The sequence below is a fragment of the Pyrgilauda ruficollis genome, unplaced genomic scaffold, assembly GCF_017590135.1.
Source record: "Pyrgilauda ruficollis isolate IOZ18807 unplaced genomic scaffold, ASM1759013v1 scaffold32, whole genome shotgun sequence".
Lineage (NCBI taxonomy): Eukaryota > Metazoa > Chordata > Aves > Passeriformes > Passeridae > Pyrgilauda > Pyrgilauda ruficollis.
In genome coordinates, this window is record NW_024524600.1 from 1,430,176 (window position 1) to 1,453,694 (window position 23,519).

The window sequence follows — 23,519 nt, forward strand, 5'->3', positions numbered from 1 at the left end:
TTATTTTAAGTAAGTTTCAGCATTATATTTTTAAATATTGCCCAAACCTGTATAACTGAATCATGAGCACTTGAGATGAGAGTCTGACAGTCGGGTGTAAATCGACAGTGCTGCACAGATGTCCTGTAGGCCTGCCAGGACTTCAGAACCTTCCCATCTGACAACTGTAGTACCTGTACAATGAAGAATACAATAATTGCATTTATTTGACACACTTGAGGAAAACAACTCCATGCAAATTCTTTTTTTAAATTACATGAGATTGTAAATGCATGATTTTAAGTTACTGGGTTGGGACAACCAAAAATTCCTATTACCTTAGTCTGGGTAAAATGAAATTCAGAGCTAGATTATTAGCATTACCTTTAAGTTATTTAAATTTAGACATCATTCACAAATGTAACTTGAATTACTATATTGAAGAATATTATTGCATGAAGCCATCCAAATAACATTTATTTAAAAAGAAAAAGCATAAAGAAGATTGTTTTCCTACTGTTTTTAAAAACAGATTTAGGATTTAATACCTTTATTGTTCCACTCTCCTGCCCAAAAGCTGCAAATTTAAGATCTTCACTTAAGCAACAGCAGGAAATGGGGGATTCTTGGGCTGCTGTCTGCATAATAACATTGTCTGTATTTCCATTGATAAGCTGTAAAATAGGAAGGTTGTAGTAATTACATATCCTCTAAACAGAGAGAAATGCAGTTCTCCCAGGAAAATCCTGGAAAACTGTGTAAAAGCTAAAAGAAATTAAAAGAAAGAATTCAAACAATTATTATCTCTCTTTCTGTAACCATAGTTTATAGATATAGCTCTCCAAAGTGTACTGTTCATAGTTCATCCATAGTGTAAAAAAATTTCTAAAAACCAATCAAGGCTTAAGTCCACCAATAAAAAAATAAAAACTGTAAATTTCTAATAATAAAGTGTCTTTTCATACCTTCTAATGATAGAATCTCTATATCACCTTTAACTGTCCTCAATACCCTTTCAATAATAGAAGGTAACTAAGGTATTGTAATATTTTAAAATTTAAACTTAAATAAATTACCATATAGAGCTGAGAATGCCAAAGGGAACAGTTACGAACTTTAAATTACAAGTTGCTTTCATAAACCACTTTGGATGTTGGTGTACTTAGCACTTGGTGTGGCAGGGCCCACAGTATTGAGAGTGCATCCATTATTTCCTTTAGATCAAACTGGGCTCACACCTCTCACTGCCCCAGTTTGAGAGGATTCCTTCAGCTGTTACACAGAGCTTAGGAGCATTACATCATTTGCTGTTTAACACCACCCAGTCTATAGGTGCTGTACACGTTACACGTTGCTGTGCACATCTGAGCCACCTGGAGGGCCCCCAGACCCCCATCAGGAAGGGAGGAGTTCTGGTCCTCTGCATCCAGACTCAGTTTCAACATCAGCGTAGAAATTTCCCCTCAAACCCCAGTTTTTCACTTACTAAACTAGGCACAGTTTCTAGATACAAAAATGTTATTACACACTGAGTCATCAGCTACAGATTCAACTCTTGAAAGCCAAGAACAAGAGGTTCTTTCAGTGCTTCCTCAGTTTTCTACTGAGATTTGCAGATAACAGTCAAACATACTAAAATATTGGTAAATACACCTTACTTGTAAATTCTTCTGATTGTAGATGGCTAAAATCATCACTTCACCATTGTGAAACACAACATCTAGCTCACTCTTCAGCACAGCATCAGAGGACTTGCACACCTTCTTTGTTTCCCAGATCTGTTGAAGAACACCAGAGTTTCATTAGCTTTAATAAAGAACAAGACATAAAACTTGCTGAGTAACAGCACTTGTAAACCGAAGGTTTCTAAAGTTTTAAGTAACACTGACTTTTTAGAACAATGAAAACGATGCTTCTGCTGTTTTTGGTACTGGGGAAAGTTGTGCAATTACTACAGTGATTCCAACAGATGAAATAGAACTTTTTTTCCCAGGCTGACAAGACTTTCCTGTGTTTAGAATCACAGCTGTAACATCCAAAGTTTTCTGATCCAAAGAGCAGCATTAAAATCCAATTACAAAAAAAAAATATGGAATACAGAATTCTATATTTCAATTGTTTTCAAAATTTCAAGAAAGTACGTGTTAACCTGGGAGAAAGGGAAAGGTTACCTTGGTAAGATATAGTTGTATTTTCACAGGTTTTAATGAGACATTACCATTAGAGAAATCTATCCTAAATATTGACAGGCAAATATACCTAACAATGAAACATATCCAGTTTGCTGGAATCCTCAAAAACCTTCAGATATAACCTTCTATTTTGTTTTACATTTTAATTACTCTTGAAGTACAACCAGACTATAAAAAAATCATAGAGATAGAGAGGAAATTTAGATGAACGGTAAATAAAGCAAAAAAGCCAGCACATTTTACTGTATATGTCAATTATTTTATAAAAAATATTTAAATTTATATTGACTATAAACTTACATACAAAATACACAAGTATATTTCTATGTATTTTATATGATCTATGATTTTACAATAAACAATTCCTTAAATGAGTGACTTAATACCTATCTAAATTCAGATATTTCAAAAAAGAAAAGTTATCTTACACGTATTGTCTGGTCATCAGACGAAGTCAGAAATAAAGATCCATCTGGCGAAAATGTCACACAGTGAACCCAGCTCATGTGTCCTCTGCAATATGCCACTTTTGATAAGGACTTAATATTCCATAGCTACAATAAAATTATGAAAGAAAAACTCAAAAGTATTTAAATTGCATTTACAGTGAAAAATAGTGCAAGTGCACTAATTACTTACTAAGACAGTTAATTACTATGTGTTCTAGCACTTTCTTAATTACTATGTGTTCTAGCGCTAATTACTTACTAAGACAGTTAATTACTATGTGTTCTAGCACTTTCTTAGTTCTTATTCTAAAATCAAATGTAACAAGAACTGCCCCTGCTTATCAGATTTCAATGGTCAGGGAAATGGAACCAGCAGCCTCTTTGACTGCCATGATTTTAAAAGACACGGGGGGGAAAAAAAAAAAACACATTCTAAAGAAAATACAAGTTCTGCTTGACTGTACAGATTGAAAAACCAAAAGATCCCAAGAAAATAACAACAAAAAAACCCAAACTAACCCCAGCCCCAAACTTGATATTTGTACAGACCTACTCTAGCCATGCTAACTTCAAAGTTATTCCAGATGTTTCCTTCCTTCTTATGTACCAGCACACAGAAGGAGAGGGGGTTTGGTTTGAGTTAAGCAGTACTCCTGAGAGTGACAAGAATAGCTTTAGATACTTCAGTAGACTAGTTCAGGTTTAGATAAAGGTGGGTTCCATTGTCCAAAATGAACATGTAACTTTAAAATATTGCTTCCCAGCTGGCATTTTAAATTTAAAAAGCAAATGAAAATTAAAAAGAATGGAATACACCAAAAGCCTGCTAAAAACATTTGTTTTAATCTCTTTATACAAGAAACTATCAGGAGAAATGTAACATTTTAAATTGCAAGTAGTCATCCGTGGTATATGGCAGACACTTACCTCAACAGAGCAGTGAGACAAAGCAACTGCTACTAACTCATCCCCAGGACAGAAGTCACAGTATTGGATTGTGCTGTGGTGACTGACAACGACTTGAGTTAACAAACCACAGGTGTTGATGTCAAAAAGCTGTGAACACATAATAACAATAGAAACCCTGTTTGAATGACTTCACTACTGACAAATAGCTTAAATGCTCAACACTACATTCTTGAATTCAGAAGGTATTTCTCTTAGTCATAGGTTTGTTGACCACAGATTTTTTTATTTACTCACACTTGAAATCAGCCACTTCTATCTGAAAGATCATAATGGCCTGGTATTTAATCTGTAATCATAAATTATACCTCTGTTGTAATACACTACCTCCAAAAGATTAGTAAAAAGAGGTACTTACCAAAAGTTTATTTTTGGCTACCACCAAAATCATGTTACCATTTCTGGACCAAGAGCAACATTTTACTAAAACCTCCACATCATCTGGTTGTTCATCTGCATTTTTAAAGAAATCTTTTATCTCAATACTTTTCAGTTCATTTCCTGAGCGTGCTTCCCAAAGCTGGAATAAACAGGAAATAGACACAACCTATCGGCTGATGTAGGTACAGAGTACAACAGGAGAGAGCTCCCAACTACTTCTTAAGAAAAAAGGGCAGGGAATAAAATACAAAAGTCCCTTTTACTTTCCCCAGTCAACAAACAGCATTAGAATATTCACAAGTCCAAATGATTTACATATTAAAAAAAGGGGAAAAACCAATTAAGAAATAAAAACAAACCACAAAGAGGATTATGCTGTAGCAGAGCCTTCTCCTTGGGTTTTTCCCTCCTATCATTCCAGCTACAATGCTGCCTGAACTTCTACTTTAAAAAAGAATAAAACCAAAAATAACAACACCCTGCAACCATGTAAACAATCTACTCACCATGAGAAATCTGGTACACATCTAGCTTTGCACCTTAATTTCACTGAGGGACCTGCCAAAAATCTAGGGAAACACTTCTGTCCCTTTCATCACATTTTTCCTTATGAACAACAGCTACAGCAATCCTTCCTTCCTGATTTAGCAACTACATAGAAACATAAGTGTTTTAAGAATTGCAATTCTGAAATAGCATAATTCTGTTGCAACTAAAGGCAATAAAAATAATACTTACACTCAGAAAAACACAAACCTCTCAGTTTTCTTCTAGTGCATACAAGAAAACAGCACATGGAAATTGCTTTTAATTTTTATGTCTCCTGATGATTCATTTTCAGAGATGACAAAACTTTCAATTAACCTAAAAGCTTACTACTATATTTCTGGTTAAATAATTTTTACTCCCCACTCATATTTTCTTAACAAAGTGCATTAGGGGACAAAGATATTCAAACTGAGGCTAGTTAGCATTTATTTGCAACTACAAGCAGTCAACTTTTTTTCCTGGTACTGGACGAGCTATTTCAAAATCCTGCATTACAAAATCCTGCATTACAAATCCTACATTAAATTAATGATGACCAAAAATTGGTCATCATTACAGATGACCAATAATCAACTGTTTCAGGATTTAATTCATTAAAGCTGATAGTGCAGACACAAAATTTTCTTATACATATTTTTCATTTGATGCAAAACCTGCCCATCCATCATCAAAACAAATGGCTGATTTAAAAATACACTGTATACCTTTACTGTTCCATCTGTCGAACAGCTAGCAACATACTCATCATTTGGTGAAAATCTGCAGTGATTGACAGAATTTTCATGACCTATCATCGTATTTCTACAGTATTTTTCATTCAAATCCCAAATCTGTAAGAGAAATAAACACATAAATATCATAAGAATTGATTATTTAAAGACAGATCTTTCATGTTCTTCTCAAAATCATACACTGGCAACCAAAACATCACTTTTATTTTTTCTTAGTTTTACCCACATGCTCATGGACTGGATGCTATGCCCTGGGCTACCCCACAGTTTACCTCTACCTGTAAGTATTAACATCAGAATTACATAAATCTAGTTAAAACTTTCTGTACAGTGCAGACAACGCCTCTGATCAGCACAAAATTACTGTAAGTTTCCTCAGACCGAGAAAAAAGCTGTGTCTTGCCTCATTCTTTTTCAGCTTCCTAAATTAGGGTTATGCAGCTTACACACTTCAACAAAAATGAAATCTCTCAAGTTTGTCATGAACAATTTGAATATTATCAGACCAAAGCCCTCACCTACATGCCCTATCAACAGAGGACTTGCCCATTATCCTTTGCTGAGTATAAACACTTCTATTCTGCCCTGCTGAAATCTGATAACAGAGCTGTAGTCAATACTCTCAATCTGTTGCCATGTCTCTTCTACCAGAATCATTAAAAAAACCATTACTTCAGTGTTTAGATATATTTATACATCAACAACTACCCTGCCATGACAAACAGCATGAGAATAATCTCAAGCTTTTCCACTTACTTTGATGAAAGTGTCATTTGAGCAGGTGGCCAGAAGGTACTGACCACTTTTGTTATTGAACTGGCAGCAATTGACCTGCTCGGAGTGCTCTTCATACACACACCTACACTGGCCTGTTCTTGAATTCCAGACCTAGGCAGAATTGAAAGATGAAACAGACTTTTAAATATATTTAAAGTAATTGTTTTTAAAAATCTGGAAATTATGCTGAAATACAGAAAGTCCTAAACATTACTAATAATACCTCAAAAATATTTTTAAGAGGAAAGATGATATATTTAAATAAAGAAGCAAGACATTATGAAGGCAAAGGTCATAATTCAGATTGGAATCTGATAAATTCTGGAATTCCAACAAGATTTTGCTAGTATAATGAGGAATTAAAAATCCCAACTATTTCACAGGTAACAAAAAAAAAAAAAAGCATTATAAAAGAGTTATGGATACATTCATCTGATATTATAGGACTGGACTCACATATTATGTTCTAGTTAAAAAGAAACATCAGATGATACAAATAAAATAAGTGGTTAATTCTACATGCCTGATGTTAACATTAAGTATCTTTTATGTAACAAGAAGGGCTTTTCTGTTTGTCAAGTATTAAATTATCCACATAATATTTAAGTTGAAAACACCTTTAGTTTTAAGAATCTGTGCTGAGTTAGTTAAACAGAAATTCAAATTATGAGTTTGAAAAAAAGAATCATCTTTTCCTCATTCCCTTACCTTGACTTTTTTATCACTTGAACAAGTTGCTACGAATTCCCCATCTGCAGAAAAAGCGCAACAGAGTATTTCATCATCGTGGGCATTTATCTCCAGGAGTCTCTCTCCACTTTCTGCTTTAAACACCTAAACCAAGGAACAGTAAAACCTTACAACTTGCAGACAGTTTGAAAACACGTATATAAGTTTCTTTTATCATCTCAAACAGCTCTCTTTATGTAAGCTCTTAAAAAAATGGGTTGATTTTTGAACACATTCATAATTTCAGGGACAATAATGTAATTATAAAATTCTGCACGGACGACAGAAATTGTGAGAGAGAATTAGTGAAAATTTATTTTTCAAAATACTTTTGTTCTACCCCCACTCTTTAAGCTAAGAACCATGCCCTTTCACAGCCTATTTTAACAGTAACTGGAAAACAATCTGTTAACAAAACCCAAGATACATATAAAACTTGTAGTTTTATGAATATGGGACACCCATATATCTAAAGTAAGAATTTCAACAGAATTGATGACTGGAAGAACAAAAAACCAAAAATAAGTAGGGAAAAACTGACAGGAAAATTGTCACACGTTTCAGTCTCAAGTTAGACATTAGCAATGAAAGGACAGTTGGGGAAAAGTGCTACATATTAATCAATTTGCTCAAATTCTGGGATTTAATTTTACAGTGTGGGTTGGGCAGGGGGTGGAAATCAGGTGTCCCTTTCCATCTTAGGTTACATATTCTTAATTATTAAAACAAACCACAAGGTATTCTTTACAGCACTTTTCAGATTTTTTTTATTGAACAGAAATACCAATGACAATTAAATGGTTGGTATGTGTTTAAATAAGAACTTAAGTACCGAAGTAACAGGAAATCTACCTTCACAGTAAATTCTGCAGAGTATCTGTTCTTAATCCAGCAATCATTTTTTTAATTAGCTTTGAAAACTGAAAAGCTTAAGCCACAATTAGAAAAAACATGAATAAGCTCAAAGTTTGAAAACAAAAAAAAGGATTATGGCTAATTTTCCTATTATTTCTTCAATGAAAGTTTAGTTTAAATGCAATTGCAATCCACAGATTTTTTTGGGTGTAGAATGAAGAAAAAAATAAGCAATCTGCAGTGTCAATAATGAGGCCATTAAGTACAGAAGCCCAGCACAGCAACTACAGCACAGCATGAGTACATCCACCAGGCATCTCCTAAGTTGATGCCATGATCATAATTCTGTACAGGCCAGCAAATAAAATAAGCAAATAAAAAACCCAGTAACAACACAGTAAGTAGCCAAATGAGCAGCAACTTAGTACTCAACTTCTCAAGCATCCAAAACAATACCAAAGGCTTGCAGCAAAGTTGTTCTTTTCCCTTACCTTTGGCTGTCTGAATATGGGTACTTTACCAGGTTACTGGCTGGCTGATTGCTAGTTTTCTCGAGAGCTGGCTGACTCCCCTCCAGGCAGACTGCTGGCAAATTTATATTAGTCACGTTCCTCTCTGTCTCTTCTAATCTGCTTTCTAAGCACTTTGGGCCTGTATCCAATTTAATACTGTCCTCTGCTTCAGGCATTTTCTCCACAGATGTATTTCTTATGCGTTAAGGCATTTAACTAATTAAACACTGAAGTGGCATAACATCCACTACCATCCCATATAAATAGTAAAGCTGTACCTAAAACATTTTACTGCTCCTCAGTACTGCAGAAGGTCTACTCTGACTGGAAATAACATTTTTTGCAAATAAATATTAAATAAGCTGGGGTGCATTGCTGGTCTCATGTTCACATATTAGGGCAGTGAGGGCATAAACCCTAAAATCCAGCTCTTGAAGATAACACTTACTACTCTGAACATGCAACTTGACATTTATGCAATAATAAATCCTTTTCAATCATTTGTCTCCAATTACCATCTAGATTCAAATATTTCCACGTTGCAACAGAAGAAAAGTGACAGGACTGTTTAACAAATGTTTTTCAAATGGTACACAGCATCTCTTTTTGACTCATTCACAGGTGTTTTACCTGAAGAGTTTTGTCAGCTCCACATGATGCTATTCGTTGTCTATCCTTAGAAAAGCAGGCATGGTAAACTGCATCTCTATGCGGACGAACAACCAGACGGTAGAGATTTTTCAAGGATTTTTTATTTCTACAGGGTAAGACAATTATTTAGATGAGTGCCTTTGTATTATTCAAAACCATCTCTAAGAAGATTAACATTTTTTCACACATCTTGATCAGCAAACTTTAAAAACAAACAAAACCCACTACACCCTACCTCTCAGCCTTCATGCTGAACTAACAAAGGAAACACAAATTCCAACATTCACTCAAAGATTTATATTGTGCTCCAACAGTTCCAGCTTAGATACCAAGAAAGATAACATTTTTATGATCTGAAAGATGCTATTTCCAAATATAGACTTTTTCCTGAGAATTCTTGTTCTCCTGCAGGAGAACTCCTTTTCAAGCATATTAAAAAACTCGTGTAGATTTTCTTAGATCTGTGCAAATTTCCTTAATTTCCATGACAATGGCTCAATTCTTATCACAAGATACCTAAATAAGATCTGTGACTATCACTACTTTTCAATCACAGATTAGGTACAGGATCTAACTCACCTTAGATGACTCTTGCCTCACTTCAACAAAAACTTAAGAGTTAGTAGCAAGCACAATCATCCTGTTTAGCCAGACCTTAACACAGACAGCTGGCACTGTAATGAGATGACTTGGTGATAATGACCAAAACATCTCTCTCCTGAACTAACTGGATATTGACTCTCCTGAACTGTGCAATTTCCAAGCAGTTTTGCTAAATAAAATCACCAAACATTTGAAGAGGGGACTAATCTGCCTGGCTCATACTATAATTGCTTGACACAGAGTCACTCTGTTTCATAAGCACCAAGTACTACACATTTCAGAAGAGAAGTATCAAACAGAATCAAAGAGAGTTACGTGGTCAACTGACTATTGGACAAGGCTGGGAAAATGTGTAGATCTGTATACCTTTTCCTTAAACAACTTGCAAAAATACAGTAACAGCAAAGAACTGTTTAAATTGGAGAAGTTTCAAGATTGTGTAGAGATTACTATTTTCCCATCTCACTACTTTATAAAACTTTGCAAGTTGGCACAAATGCTCTCCTTTTTAAAGTCACAGTTTACTTTAAAACCTAAAAACATACACTAACAAACCAAATACTGGCACTACAATTCTAATGTTAAAATAAAACTATTTAAAGAAGATTCAAAGTATCATATTTTCATATTTGCATTGTTATTTAAAAGGAACAATAATCGAATACAGAAGTAAATTTATTATTAAATTAATTTTTATGTAATTATTACTAAGTTGTCACCTTACATATCATGGGTTCCCCTTTTCCCACAAGATCTTGAAAATTATCACACCTTCTTTCCCCAGAAGAAAACTCCAGTAGTTCTTACACAGATCCTTTTATTACCATACATGGTATTTAGTTGTACATTAAATCATTTCCTTGCTCAAGGGATCAGCATATCAGCAGACGGGCTGCAGCTACTTACACCCACTCCAAATAAAATGTTCCTGTTTCCCTTTGAGCATGCAGCTTGGCCTGTTGGTACACCTCTGATGTCTCTGGCTGGCAGAGACCCAGCTGAATGATGTCAGGAAACGGCTGCCGTCCAAGCAGGTGCCCATTTAAGGACAGAAACTCCTGGAAATTCTCACGCACTGTGCTATCCTAAATACAGAGCAGACATTTGATAACATAGATTTATCTTAGGATTTATTTCCTTGCTTTTTAAAATTTCTACAGCTAATACTCTTACTGAAGCCCTTATCTCTATTTTTCTATTAAGTTATATTAGCAAATACATACCGTACATTGAAATATTTCATTATCCTATGCAGAAAGCACAATGTCCTTATTTTTCAAACAAGAATACTAGCAATAGTGATTATTCAATAAGCAGTGTGAAATATCAGAAAGATTACTCCAAGTGGTCAGCATAATTCCACACCTCATCAAAAGCAGAGTATCTCATGTACCCACCCCTAGGTATTGATCAATATAGCTGTTGAGTTCCATGGCCAACCACTTACAAACTTTAGTTAAAAAAAACAGAAAACTGAATTTCCTTCATTTTTATCTTCAAGTTAAAGTCCAATTTAATTTTGGTTTTATAAGCATTCTATATACCTGCCATATACATACATCCAACAAAATGCAATTACAAAATTGAAAATTGTATTTGTAACCAACTGATCATTTACCTTTTAGTATCATACCTTTTGATCCAGAACTGAACTATATTCTACATATTCATGAATTAGATGAGCAGGCCCCACCAATTCTGTTTTAGCTTTAATCCAATCTAAAGAAAACATAAGATCACAGAGCTCCTAAAAGAAATACAAATTTAAGTTCAGAGTGTAAGTTTCACAACAGAATCTATTTAAGGAGAAAAGAAAAAAACACAGGAAATCCATTAGGTATTTAATATACTTCGGTACAACAGTCTCTTGTTGAAAACTTAGACAATTTCCTGTTTCCTGCATATTAATTGTTCAGTTATAAAAATTCAGTGTACAGAAGGCTAAGTTTGTTATTTTAAACTGCTCTTTGATACAGCTACTCAGACTGTAGATGGAGGTACAGAGCAATTCTTGACTTCTGCAGCTCTGCTTTTTTAACTCTGAAAAAGCTTCTTCTAGTCCAGTCTAGCAAAGATCACTGCTAATAATGATTGTTGATCTTCCTAGGAGATGCTGAAACTCCTAAAACCATTAGTAAATGATCAAGGGAGTCTTACCATAACATCCTTTCATTCTTTCAGTGCTCTGGGTTGTATCATATCAGACCCTAAGGACTTGTGAACATTCAACTGATCCAGCCAGTCCCTTACAATTTCACATCTGTCCCCACTACAGAAAAAGTGAAAAGTGTCTGTTCCCACACCCATGGTCCTCAAAACCAGGAGGCTGGGCACAGAAGGTCTGTCAGTATTATTAAAGACCCAGGTAAAAAAAAAGCATTGAACTTTAATCCCTATTAGTTAGATGACCAGCTTTAACAAGTATTGGTCCAATGTTTTGTTTTCTTTAGACTTCCTCGAGAAAAACTGCTTAGTAACAACACTGCACAGGTGTAAAAAAAAAAAAAAAAAAAAAAAAAGAATACCTCCTAGCTTCATTAGCCTTCCGACAAGTAGAAAAAGTAGAAATCATTTCTAAATAATGAAAAATAAGTGATACATAGAATATAAACTCTAGGAAGCATATAGTCACAATGAGCCAGGCTAAAGGCTTCTGAGAAGCTAATTCTACAAAACGTTGAAAGGCTGCCAATAAAAACATTTTCACAACACACTGAAACTAAAGATACTAAGGCAAAGAAATGAGTATGATTCAAAACACCTAGACTTGTAACCAACTTTAATTATGAAGGCTCCTATAAGAGATAAATCCATGAAGTGTATCATATAAGTCAGATGAACCATCTTGAAAGAAGCTCAGGTTTGAGTACTTCTGAAATAAAGCAATTAACAACCATGACCAAATGCTATTCAAGACATTTGAAACTCAAATTCAAGTGAAACTAGCAATTATTAATCTTTCTGCATGATTTGCATCTTATAATAGCTAATATCTAAAGAAGAGCCGTTGGCAAAAATGGCAGCAATTTTTTTAAGGTGCCAAGACAATTCTGGAAACAAGAGACTTGCCCATCTAACTCTTGATGGGGTTCTTTTGCTATTGAAATCAGATGATTAATTTTTACACACAAATCTCTAGGACATAAGAGGAAAAAGCTAACAATACTTCTGAGGATAAAAAAGTAACTAACTGATAAAATGCTTTGATGAAATCAATTTACTTTATAAAGAGAGCTTTACAATAAAGAGAGCTTGGGTTTGCAAAGAGGTTTAGAGAAAACTTCTTATTAAAGCTTCTTAAAAAGGAAAAGAAAATCACAAGCCATTATGATATAAAATACGAAAACTTCTCAAGAAGTGGTTGAAAAGACAAGATACAGAGTGTGGAAATAAAGTAGTTTCTGGAAGGGACAGTGATTATCAGAGGACCTCCTAAAGACTCTGTATTGAGTGTTCACCCAGCTGGACTAAAGTCAAGGGGAAAAGAGGCTCAGCTGGGAGAAGGCTTGGAGGGAAAATCAGAGGTAAGAGTGGGTGAAAAGGGAAGCACAGGACACCTGTCAGAACCCACCTGCTGCATTTTGGCACCTGCCATGTGATATGCCAAAAAGTTATACCAGTACATGCAATCCTCTTGAGACAGAACAGGTGTATTAAGCTTGTAGTATTTCTTGTACTGATTTACTATGTTTTTATGTAGCTCCTGCAAAGTGAAGAAAAACACACTTTTGGCACTGAGGAATTATAAGTATTATGACTATTACATTGTAAATATAATTGAGGAATAATATTGTTTCTCAATTGTAATACATTAACAAATGAAATAAGAAAGCATACCTTCCAAAAATTGTACACCTAACCTAATTTGCTGCTAAAGACTTCTCCAGAAACATCCACTGTATATTGAAAGACAGAAAAGCAAGCTGTTAACCCTCCTACTCAAACTGAGATTAGCTACCAAATCTTTCTTCATCTTAAATGTGGGTAGCAAACAAAAAAAAAAAAAAAAAGAGTTTGGATCCTTACATATGTAGATCTAAAGCAAGACACAAAACTTGGCTTTTCTTCATATCAACTCTTTTCTGCCTTGTCCTTCAGAACCTAAATTGAGCCAAACTTACAGGTCATCTTCCTGAAAGTACTTAAACTGAAAAAAGGAGCAAAAAGCATTTCTCTGCTTTGAAGAAGTAGTCTAGTAAGGCCTTGATGTCTTTGGAGCCAACAGTGGAATATTACACCTCCTGCTGGAACATCTGATTGAGAGAAGACTATACCCATTATTCCTCTATGTAGTCTCTTAGCTGCAGATGGAACCACCAAGAAATCCCCCCACAGTTTCAAGTTGAAAATAAACATTTTTAATTAGTCAGCCTTAATATAAATTTAATTTCAACCTACGCTATGAAGCTACTCAAGGTACCATTTTACAAAGCAACATTTTCTGCAAGCTTTGGAGAGTAAAGTTGAATGCAATATCATCTGACACGCTACCTGAAGCTGGTTGCGGTTCTTCTCTGTGAGAAAGTCAAGCTGAAGATCATGTAAGTAATAATGGAATGACTTCCCATTGCGATCACAGAACAACAGTGATTTGTTAACAAATTCCTGCAGTATATCTTCAACTTCTTCAGTTTCCATATCCCAAAGAATACAGAGAACCTAAAAATTATTTACACATAAACAGGGAAGAGAATCAGAACTAAGTTGTAATATGATTTGTATGAATATTATAAAAGGCTACCAATTAACAGTCAACAAAATGCATACTAACAAACATAGACACAAAGGGTAACCAGTTCAATAAGATACCAATTCCTTCATACCAAACCACAGGACGGATATTAGAAGTAAACCTTTCTTTTGTCTATTTGTGCTGATCTATTTGGTGACCATAAAAGGAGACAAATTCCACCTAACAGTTTTCAAGCTTTCAGTGAGCTCAATTACAACCTAATTAAAGAACAATATACAGAATGCAGATTAAACTTTAACAGTATGAACATGTTTATTTAGTTATTATTATTTTCATTGCACTACTAACAATACAAGTCATGATGCAATAATGGAACAAATCTACCCAATGCAGAAATTATTATTAAGTTACATACCATAGAAGTTATACATGACAATTATAAATTTTGAGAATTCTTTAAGGTTGTTATCAGATTTCTTGTTATCACAAGATTTCTGCACTGTTTTTATTACCTTAGTAGGTACTTTAACATCTTTTGGGAGGATAGAGAGGTCTTTATAGTAGTCTTTGTAATTGTCATCCAGCTGCTCAACACTTATGGACATTGCTTCATCAAGGGCTTCGTAATCATAGGAGGAAGATTTTCTTATTCTTCTAAACTGCTTATTCTGCAGCTGCCTGAGATAATATTCCCAGCGGCTGGGGAAGTCTCGGAGTAATGCACCTATCAAGGATATCACAAGAGGAGAACCTGAAGGAAAAGATAACATCAAATTTAGAGGTCATCAAGGAACACAATCCAAGAGTTGATGGTCACATGACTGAAACAGGTAATCTTCCCAATACTCTGATTAAATTTTTGAGGTGTGGAGCAGAGATAAATAAAATAAAAACTCCATTTGCAAACTCCCCGAATTTAAGTGTAATTGTGGTGCAGAGAGAAAATATTGAAGAAAACTACCCAAACATTTTAAGAAAAACTACCCAAATTTGAAGAAAAATACCCAAAAACCAACATGGGACTTCTGCTAAGCTTAGAAAAAAAAAACCCCAAAATATTTAACAAGCCTTGCATTTTGCTTAACATATATAGTATTAAAGGATGTTCCCTCCTCTATTTTTAAGTCAAAATACAGAACAAAAAAAGTTACATTCAGTGGTAAATTGTACAACAGAGAGCTACTAGAATACCTTTGCATTCTCTTACAAGAGAGTTAGCTTGTTCTGGAAGTTCTGATATTTTCATATTCACAAATAGGGATAAAATCTCCAGTCCCTTCTCATGTGCTAGCCCACTTTCCACATGAACCTCATATTTATTGCCTAGAAACAGAAACATGGAAAAAAATTCAACTAATGCATAAAAATATTGAAATTCAAAGTATTTTCCAAGTAAAATCTGGAGCAAAGCTTCAAGACTTCTTACATAGTTATTTTATAGGACTGAGAAGAGTATAAATTCTACTTATCAGAATCAGTTTGCATTAGAGATACATACACAGAAAAAAACCAGACTATAAGCTAATAATTACAAGTGCATTACAGGCAGTCACTGGTGAATAGTGTAGAGATAATCAGTCTAACAGCACCAGTGTCACAGAGTTTAATTTCTTCTGTTGAGAATTACTGCACTCATAAATGTTAACATGCAACTTTTGGGATAACATACAACACTTACTTCACAAATAGCACAAAGTCTTTCAAAGCAGAATTCTAAAACCTTGCCACTTGTGCACAGATTGACAGACAGATTCTATCAGATTCTTTTGAAAGCTCATAAGAACAAACTGCAGACCCAGCCACACAAAATCTGTGGTGCAGGAGAGGGAGCTGTTCCTTACCAGCCACAGCATCTGTTACACTCCTGTCCCTGCTCGTGATGAGTACCTGACATTGATTATCGAATGCTTTTAACACCCAGGAATCCCAAATGTCATCCAGGACCAAAAGAGACCTAGTGAGAGAAGAAATACTTCAGATCAACTATTAATGCTAAAATAAAGTATTGCATTTTAATAAAGAAAAGACATTTTCATAATTTACAAAGTATCACTGCACAATTTTTTTTATATTAGTATGCAGAATATCTTAATAGTATGTCCATAGAACAGCAACAAAGTTGGTAAAGGGTCTAGAAAATGTCCTAAGAAGCACAGCTGGGAGAGCTGCAGTTGTTTAGTCTGGAGAAAATATGGCTCAGGGGAATCTTATCAATCTTTATGACCTGAAAGGAGGTTGTAGCCAGGTGGGAGATGGTCTCTTTGCCATGTCTCATGCGGAAGGAGTAGAGGAAATAGCTTTAAATTACACAGGGCAGTTCAGATTAGATATTAGAAAAAAATCATTTTCTGTGAAAGAGTGTTAAGCACTGGAATAAGTTGCCAAGGCAGGTGGTGGAGTCAATGTCTCTGGGATTATTCAAGAAGCGTCTGAATGCTGCACTTAGGGGATATGGCTGAGAGGTGATTAAGGTGGTGCTGGATTGATGGCTGGACTTGATGATCTTGGAGGTCTCATCCAACCTGGGTGATTCTGTGATTAAACACTGTGCAAGAATGCAGTTATCTCAAAAAGGTATTTACCACTTATTATTTCATAGCTACAACTGAAGTGCAAACAACATTTTGAGAAACATTTCCATTAGTAGACAGCAGGAAAACCAGAAATATTTATTGGTTTTAAGTCACTAGATATCATAAATTAAGAAAAGAGCTGTATAAAACTAGATAACTCTGACACAGGCTAGTGATAAGCTTTGTGGAAAGCACTTAAGTTTCCTTTTGACTCAAGAGTTTTCCATTTTGTACTTGTATCTTTGGAAAGCGACATGAGACTAACCCTCTTGTAAAGCAATTGTCTCGAATGGCAAGGCTCTTCTTACATAAATGACATTTCATACTGACTACATATTCCAATCCTACGGCCAGCCACATTTGTAGGCTCCTACATGGAATCTCACCAGAATAATGTACAGTAGACTTCCCTACATCTGCCTATATATGACAGAGAAGCTACTGAAAGCTGTTTTTAAAAGATTGGGTTTACGGGAGCAAGAAGTCAAAAAGACTAGCTGGCAAGCAGATGTATGAAAAGAAGTAACAGTTATTTGCCGTCAGTGAATTTTAGCTACTGACACCTAACCCTACAAATTGTTTACATTTACTATGCTTGTTTTTTAAGGGATGGAATTTTCCACTCCACTAGATACTGGTTAAGTTGTCCAATTCTCACTGAAGCATGACAAAACTTCCGCATTTTTGTTCAGCTAAGTGGCACTTAGGCCATCAAAGCCTATAAATAAGGATTTGATCCTCCTTAAAGAAGTGCATACACATCAGACCACATTGTCAATGATACATTTAAGTCTTGCATACCCCTATTTCATTTTTATATAACTCTTCTATTAATAACCTTTTGATAAATCAGAGGGTTCACAACAATACTAGCAGGGCACATTTTGTGGCACTTTCACAACTGAAAATATGATGGTGGCATGAATTACAGCCTGATTGTATGTTTTTAATTAATCTGAGCACTTCAAAATCCACCTATTCATTAGGCACCAGTGATTTTTCTCCTCCAGTCACACCAACAAATCTTAAATTCTAACTAGGATTATTAAAAAAACCTTATAACAAAGAAAAACCAAAACAAACAAAAACACACTCCAAAGCAACAAACAAAACTCTGTAATAACAGTCACAGGAGATTAAATTCTGTAATCTCTCATTCTGAATTATACCATAGTTTCCATTTTTCATTTGACTAATTATTTAATCCCAAGAAACATACTGGCTTCAAAATTTGAATCCTTTGTCTAATACTTTATTCCCAAGAGATGTACTGGGTTGGCTGTCTGAATCCAGGTATAGCTAAAGTGACTTCTTGTTGCCAAAGAGAATTCCAGAGCAGAGCCAGCTTCTTCCCAAGCTTCAGCAAAGCTTTGTTTCCCATACACTTGCACCCACTATGATCCTCATTCCAAGGCGCATTCCCCTCTATTTCCTGCCATGCCCACTTCTGTGTTGAAGAGTTTTGATTTCATTTGTTTGCTAACAAACAAGAAATAACAACGGAAATGTGCCAATGGAGACAACCACTTCACATCTTTCAAGGAAAGGTGCACTTTCAGCTGATAGATTTCTTTTTGGAGGACCTATCAATATTTCGCACATCTTTTCTTCACAAGGAAAACATTTTTCCCCTGTACAGAAATGCCAGTATTCTACTCTGTTATCTACAAAGATCACAAGGCTGGAGTATTACTCCCAAGATAACTCACTGACAAGCAGGCTCCTTTAGTTTAGTACAAATTTTCCAAGAGAATAATTAAATCCTCAGCAAGTAAAAACTGTTGTTCAAAGGTGAAAAAAGCTGTGGAATGACTGAGAAAGACACTGGTTTCTTGGCAATAATTGGTCACATCATGAAAACATGCCTTCATTTTTGTACCTCCAGACCAAACGCTTTCTAAAGACACCATCTGTTCTGGAAAGGAAGAATTTTCTGCAGTGATACAGACCCTTTTTTCTGCTGTATGATCCTCACATATCAGCAAAGCAGTCTACACACACAATGAGAACACTGAAAGGTAGATAAATCGTTATTTGCAGTTGTTTGTTCCCATCTTTCACTATTCAAACCCATCTTTCATTATTTCACTATTTGCTTTTTCAAGCAAATATGTCTCCTGCACAGCTGGTTAATATATTTTGTCAATAGAAGTCTTATTAGCATAAGTGAGGAAGCTGGTTAAAAAAACAAATCACACATCACAGACACATGTAACCACAACACAGACACCTCAGATGATTAGACCAAAGTTACTCTGCAAAGTTTTATCAGTTAAAAGAATAGTATTTGATTTTACTGACATCACCTGGGGTATTTGCGTAACATTAGCAAACGAAGACGATCCTTAGCCTCCTCAATGTTAAGTGGTGGTCTTTGTGAAAGAGTGGAGTCATGTTCCAATCTACTGCAGAGATTCTGAAGTTTTATGAGCAGCCCTGCTTTGTCCTGTTTCCCAACAGAGATCCAGTGAACTCCTCCTGGAAAGTAATCTAGCAAGAACAGCAATATTAATCATGCTATACATTTCAAATAATTTTAAATATTTTATAGCAACTTACAGTAGTAAGTCAGCATTAATTAAAACACAAACCTCTAAAATCTGTTGCAAGCCATCCTTGCAACTCTACTATTAACACCAAAGGGTGGTTCTACAAGACCACGCCTGTTTATTTTTAAAGGAACAGACTCTGTAGGGCAAGTACCCACAGAAACTTCACACCATCACTGATGCTGTTGTCCTTCCTTTCTAGACATCCTCCTTCCTGTCCCTCCACAGCCCCTTCTGCATCCATCTTTCTGCTAGTCTGACCTACCATTTACATTTTTAACCATGTAGTACTGCAATGGTTCAGAGGCTGGGGTGTAAAAATGACCCTGAAACAGTGATCAAGCAGATATCCAGAAGAGTCAGCTGTAGCAGAGGATGCTATAGTATCTATCCCTACATAATTTTTTCGTTAATGCCAAGTCCTACTTTCTCCTCCTAGTGTCCTATGCAAGGAAAAATAAATAAAAGAGAAAAAATGCCATTATATGGTTGCATCTATGACCTACTTTAAGCTAAGGCAATACTAATCACCCACAAATGCCTGCTACTATTAAAATCTATGCAAAAGTAAGAGCAAGATTTTTTTAAACTCACATAGCAAGGAGTCTGAGGACCTTACAAGCAATGACCAAAAGGAAAATAACTAGATATATTATTTTGCACTAACAGAAATAACAATTTCAAGTTAATTAAGGATGCATCTACTCTCATAAACCAAAGCAGATTCTAAGGCGAAAAGCTATTCAAAGCTTTTTCTACAAATTCATTAAATACTCAGTGGTCCTAGACCACTAAATGGTTATGAAAGTTGTATGTTGCAAGCAAATATTTCAGAATCACCTAAGAAATTTAGAAATCCAAAACACTTCCAAGGTGACATATGATATTGCACCATACATGTCCAACATGTGTGTATCTACAGTGATTTTTATAAAAATACAAATGTTTTTCTGCAAATACCTTCCAGGAGCTGAGGATCCCTTAAAGCTTCTGCTGTTAAAACAGTCTTCCCACAGCCTGCCATTCCATAAACGGTGACCCAACCTGGGTCACTTCCCAAGCAGTACAGTTTCTTTTTAATAGCATCTACCAGTTTTGGTCGAGCGACAAACACAACTGGTCTCTGTGGTACGCCCCCTTCGCAGAGAATGGTCTTCACTAAAGTTAAGAACAAGAAACATCAAAATAAAACATGAGTTCTAAATGTGATGCTTCTTCAAACCCAACCAAACAACACTTCACCCAAAATAACTAGTGGGCTCCCTCCCCTCCTCATGTCCCACAAGAATGCCCTAAAACCTGCTGGATTCAAAATATCAAGTACTAAAAAAATACTGTTTTTTAGGAATAAATTACTGAGCATGTAACTAGCCCCCTACCTAAAACAGTGTTCAAATTAATAACTGCATGAGGAGAGCTTGTTACGTTAATCCCTAGAAGTGAAGAGAGAATTAACATCTCCCACGGAAACTGGCAAACACAGAGCTCAACATCACTATTCCAAACAAACAAGTCACTTTCTCAGCCAGAAGTCACCCCACCATGGATGCAGCAGAAAAGAAAGGGTGCTGTGTAAGGCTTTTCCTTGGCAGTTCACAGCACAGCACCGGGGTCCAAGCAAGACTTCCATTGATTTAGCTGAGATAGCACGACTTTAAAGAGGTAAAGCATAAAAGGAAAGGAAATGTGCACTTAATCTGCTCTCTTTGTGGCCATATGGACTGACACAACTGATAAACTTTGATTATCTAAGATAGCCTTGAACTCCACATGCCTTTGACACTTATTAAATGCAGAGTGCCAGTAAATATGGCAATTAGTCATATGCAGTTAGAAGGTTCTGCCCATTAGAAACTACACATTTATTTCATGTCAGTCAAAGATGATACTGATGAAAATGCAGGCAAAAGTTATGGAACTTATACAGGGTAATTAAAAGATCTGGTGGAAAGAATTAAGTAACCTAATAATTAGATCAATTAATCAATTATCAACTAGACCAATGTAGGCTGAGAGATTCCAGATTACTCTTCAAGATAAATATGGGAATTTTGGAGGCTACAAGTTTTTCTTTTAATACATACAAATGAGAGTCTTCCTTTCACTTACAATGAAAATGTTACAAATTAGAGAAAACTGTAAGAGCATCCGTTCTTCTGCCTTTTAAAATCAGCATTATTCAATATGAACACTTTCAAGATGACCTATAAAAATTGTAACTGTTGTAACTCTCCTGCCATGTTAAGCAGATGAAATAGACATAGTTACTACACTACCAAAACAAACAAACGCACCAACTGCTCCTTTTTCATTGGAACAGGTATTACACATAGTCACTTTCTAAGGAATAAACAAGACAGCTTGTGTTCACACTCAAGCGGAGGGATTGCTGTAGTTACACTGACCGTAGGAAGTCATTCCATCCATTGAACTCTTTCTGTTACCAGAGGAGACGGCAGGGATGCCATCCTGAAGAAGTGCAGCAAGATCTCTGTACCCTTCATGGAGCAGTGCATTATAAAAGGATCTATATGAATTATTATCTTTTGTAAGAATGATGTTTATTAGCATAGCTGCTCGCTCCTTCCGTGTATTCTAGGAAAAAAAAAAATAGAAGAGGTATTATACAAAACTAAGCAGCCTCAGAAATCATTTAGTATATCACTCTGTAAATTATAGACTATTTATAGTTATAGAAATATCCTTTAACTTACCAAGCCTTGAACCTTATTAAGAGCAACAAAAACTGTGTGCTGGAATTTGACAAATCCAGGAGTTAGATAGTCAGAAATTACTGTTTTTAAAAAGGATGGCAAAATATGTGAGTAAACTAGGAAGAGAAATAGCAGTGAGAGATAATCCTACCTGTTGCTTCACTCTCTCCTCCTCCTGTAATGTCAGTACTTCATCAGAAATCATACGATCCATAATATAGGAAGTCTTGATGTCATTTTCCAGTGCTTGACGATTCATAAGCAAATAGTTTCTACTCTTGACATCCATGTTTCTTCAGTGTGAAAAAGAGCCGGAGGGGGAGGAGTCAAGTCAGACTGGGAACATAACTTACAAGCATGAGGAAAGAAGCTTTAGTACAGCTTAGAAATTTTGGTGTTAAAATCAGAAAGAGTAGCAAAGTACCAGCTAATTCTGAAAATACAAATTCTTTTTCCCATTCCTATGAATTTATGTTTATGAACACTTTCAGAACTACAAAACCAAAGACTACAAGCTTCTTATACACTAGTGTCTTGCTAAATGTCTCTATTGAAAGGTCTTCTCCCCACTCACTACATCTTTCAAATTTTTTTTAAGTCCTTGGATCATACGATTGGGACAACAGGATGAAAAAGAGGACTGGTCTCACTGCACAGGATAAACACACTGTTGTCTCCAAGTTCAAGCCTCCATAAAAGGACACTTGGATATGATGGAAGAGGGAGCACTCAACACTGTCATTGACTGTGCTGTACCTTCCTTTATCAGCATTAGGACACGCAACTCCAAACTTGCATTCTCCCTCCATATCATAAAAAACCAAATGTCTGAAGAAAACAGGTGAAAACTATTGACTACGGCATAAAGGTTTCCCAGAACTGATCAGCGACTCAGAGTCCCAATCGATCAAAGCGTTCTCTCCGATCCCACTCCTGCCAGGAAAGCTCCATAAACAAGTCCAAACTCCTCCACAGAGCACCCATGCAGGTGCCTGCAGAAGCGCTCGCCTTTTCCAGCACTCTCTCTTTCAGGAGCTGGCTAGATGTAGAACGGCTGCCTTTGGATAAACCCGCGATGGAGTGCCTCTTCCGCTGTGCTGACAGAATTTCCTATTTTCACCAAAAAATACGTAGTTAAGACAGCCTTCCACCCTACCTTTATCCCACCGCACCACGGAGGAAAAGGAACGCTAAAGCTCCCTAGTCGAAAAACGGATAATAACAATAATAATACTGCCGCACGCGAGGCAAACACAGAAGAAATCGCTCCACAAACACACAAAACAAAGAGTTAACTCACACCGAGCCGCTGTTGCCAGCCGCCAAAGAAACAGAAACCGAGGCGCTCAGACCGCCCGCCCGCCGACCCCTACCCTGCCCCGGCGGAACGCCTCACGGCCCGGCCCGGCCCGTCCCTGTGCTCACCGCTCACCTGGCGGGCAGCGCGGAGCCCCGGCTGCCGCCGCTCCCGAGCCCCGCCGAGCTCCGAGGCACAGCCTTGCAGCTCCCGGGAAGGCGGTGCCGGCAGCGCTTCCTCCTTCCGGGCCTGGGCGGGGAAGGGCCTGCCCGGCCCGGCCCGCTCGCCGCCGCCGAACAAAGCCCCGCGCTGCCTCCCG

The 23,519-nt window shown here is 36.3% G+C and overlaps 1 protein-coding gene across 7 annotated transcripts in view; it reads right to left on the bottom strand.

Annotated features, from left to right (window-relative positions):
- APAF1 (apoptotic peptidase activating factor 1) overlaps positions 1–23,468 on the bottom strand; it is a 31,613-nt gene extending 8,145 nt beyond the window's left edge. Inside the window, exons 1-22 of one of the 7 annotated variants that reach the window (XM_041474266.1) lie at positions 23,336–23,468; positions 22,055–22,196; positions 21,595–21,784; positions 20,150–20,347; positions 18,947–19,130; positions 15,909–16,021; positions 15,259–15,390; positions 14,580–14,818; positions 13,866–14,033; positions 12,946–13,077; positions 11,008–11,121; positions 10,281–10,459; positions 8,751–8,877; positions 6,733–6,858; positions 6,004–6,135; positions 5,221–5,346; positions 3,945–4,106; positions 3,548–3,676; positions 2,600–2,725; positions 1,638–1,757; positions 528–653; positions 48–173 (exon numbers count right to left, since the gene is read on the bottom strand). In XM_041474266.1, the coding sequence (XP_041330200.1) occupies positions 48–173; positions 528–653; positions 1,638–1,757; positions 2,600–2,725; positions 3,548–3,676; positions 3,945–4,106; positions 5,221–5,346; positions 6,004–6,135; positions 6,733–6,858; positions 8,751–8,877; positions 10,281–10,459; positions 11,008–11,121; positions 12,946–13,077; positions 13,866–14,033; positions 14,580–14,818; positions 15,259–15,390; positions 15,909–16,021; positions 18,947–19,130; positions 20,150–20,347; positions 21,595–21,784; positions 22,055–22,192 (3,087 nt within the window). In that variant the 5' untranslated portion in view covers positions 22,193–22,196; positions 23,336–23,468. Of the gene's footprint in view, positions 1–47; positions 174–527; positions 654–1,637; positions 1,758–2,599; positions 2,726–3,547; positions 3,677–3,823; positions 4,107–5,220; positions 5,347–6,003; positions 6,136–6,732; positions 6,859–8,099; positions 8,191–8,750; positions 8,878–10,280; positions 10,460–11,007; positions 11,122–12,945; positions 13,078–13,865; positions 14,034–14,579; positions 14,819–15,258; positions 15,391–15,908; positions 16,022–18,946; positions 19,131–20,149; positions 20,348–21,594; positions 21,785–22,054; positions 22,252–23,328 lie in introns of those variants that run through there. The other 6 variants (XM_041474267.1, XM_041474268.1, XM_041474269.1 and 3 more) reach the window with 6 other exon arrangements.
- Positions 23,469–23,519: the final 51 nt, after the last annotated feature.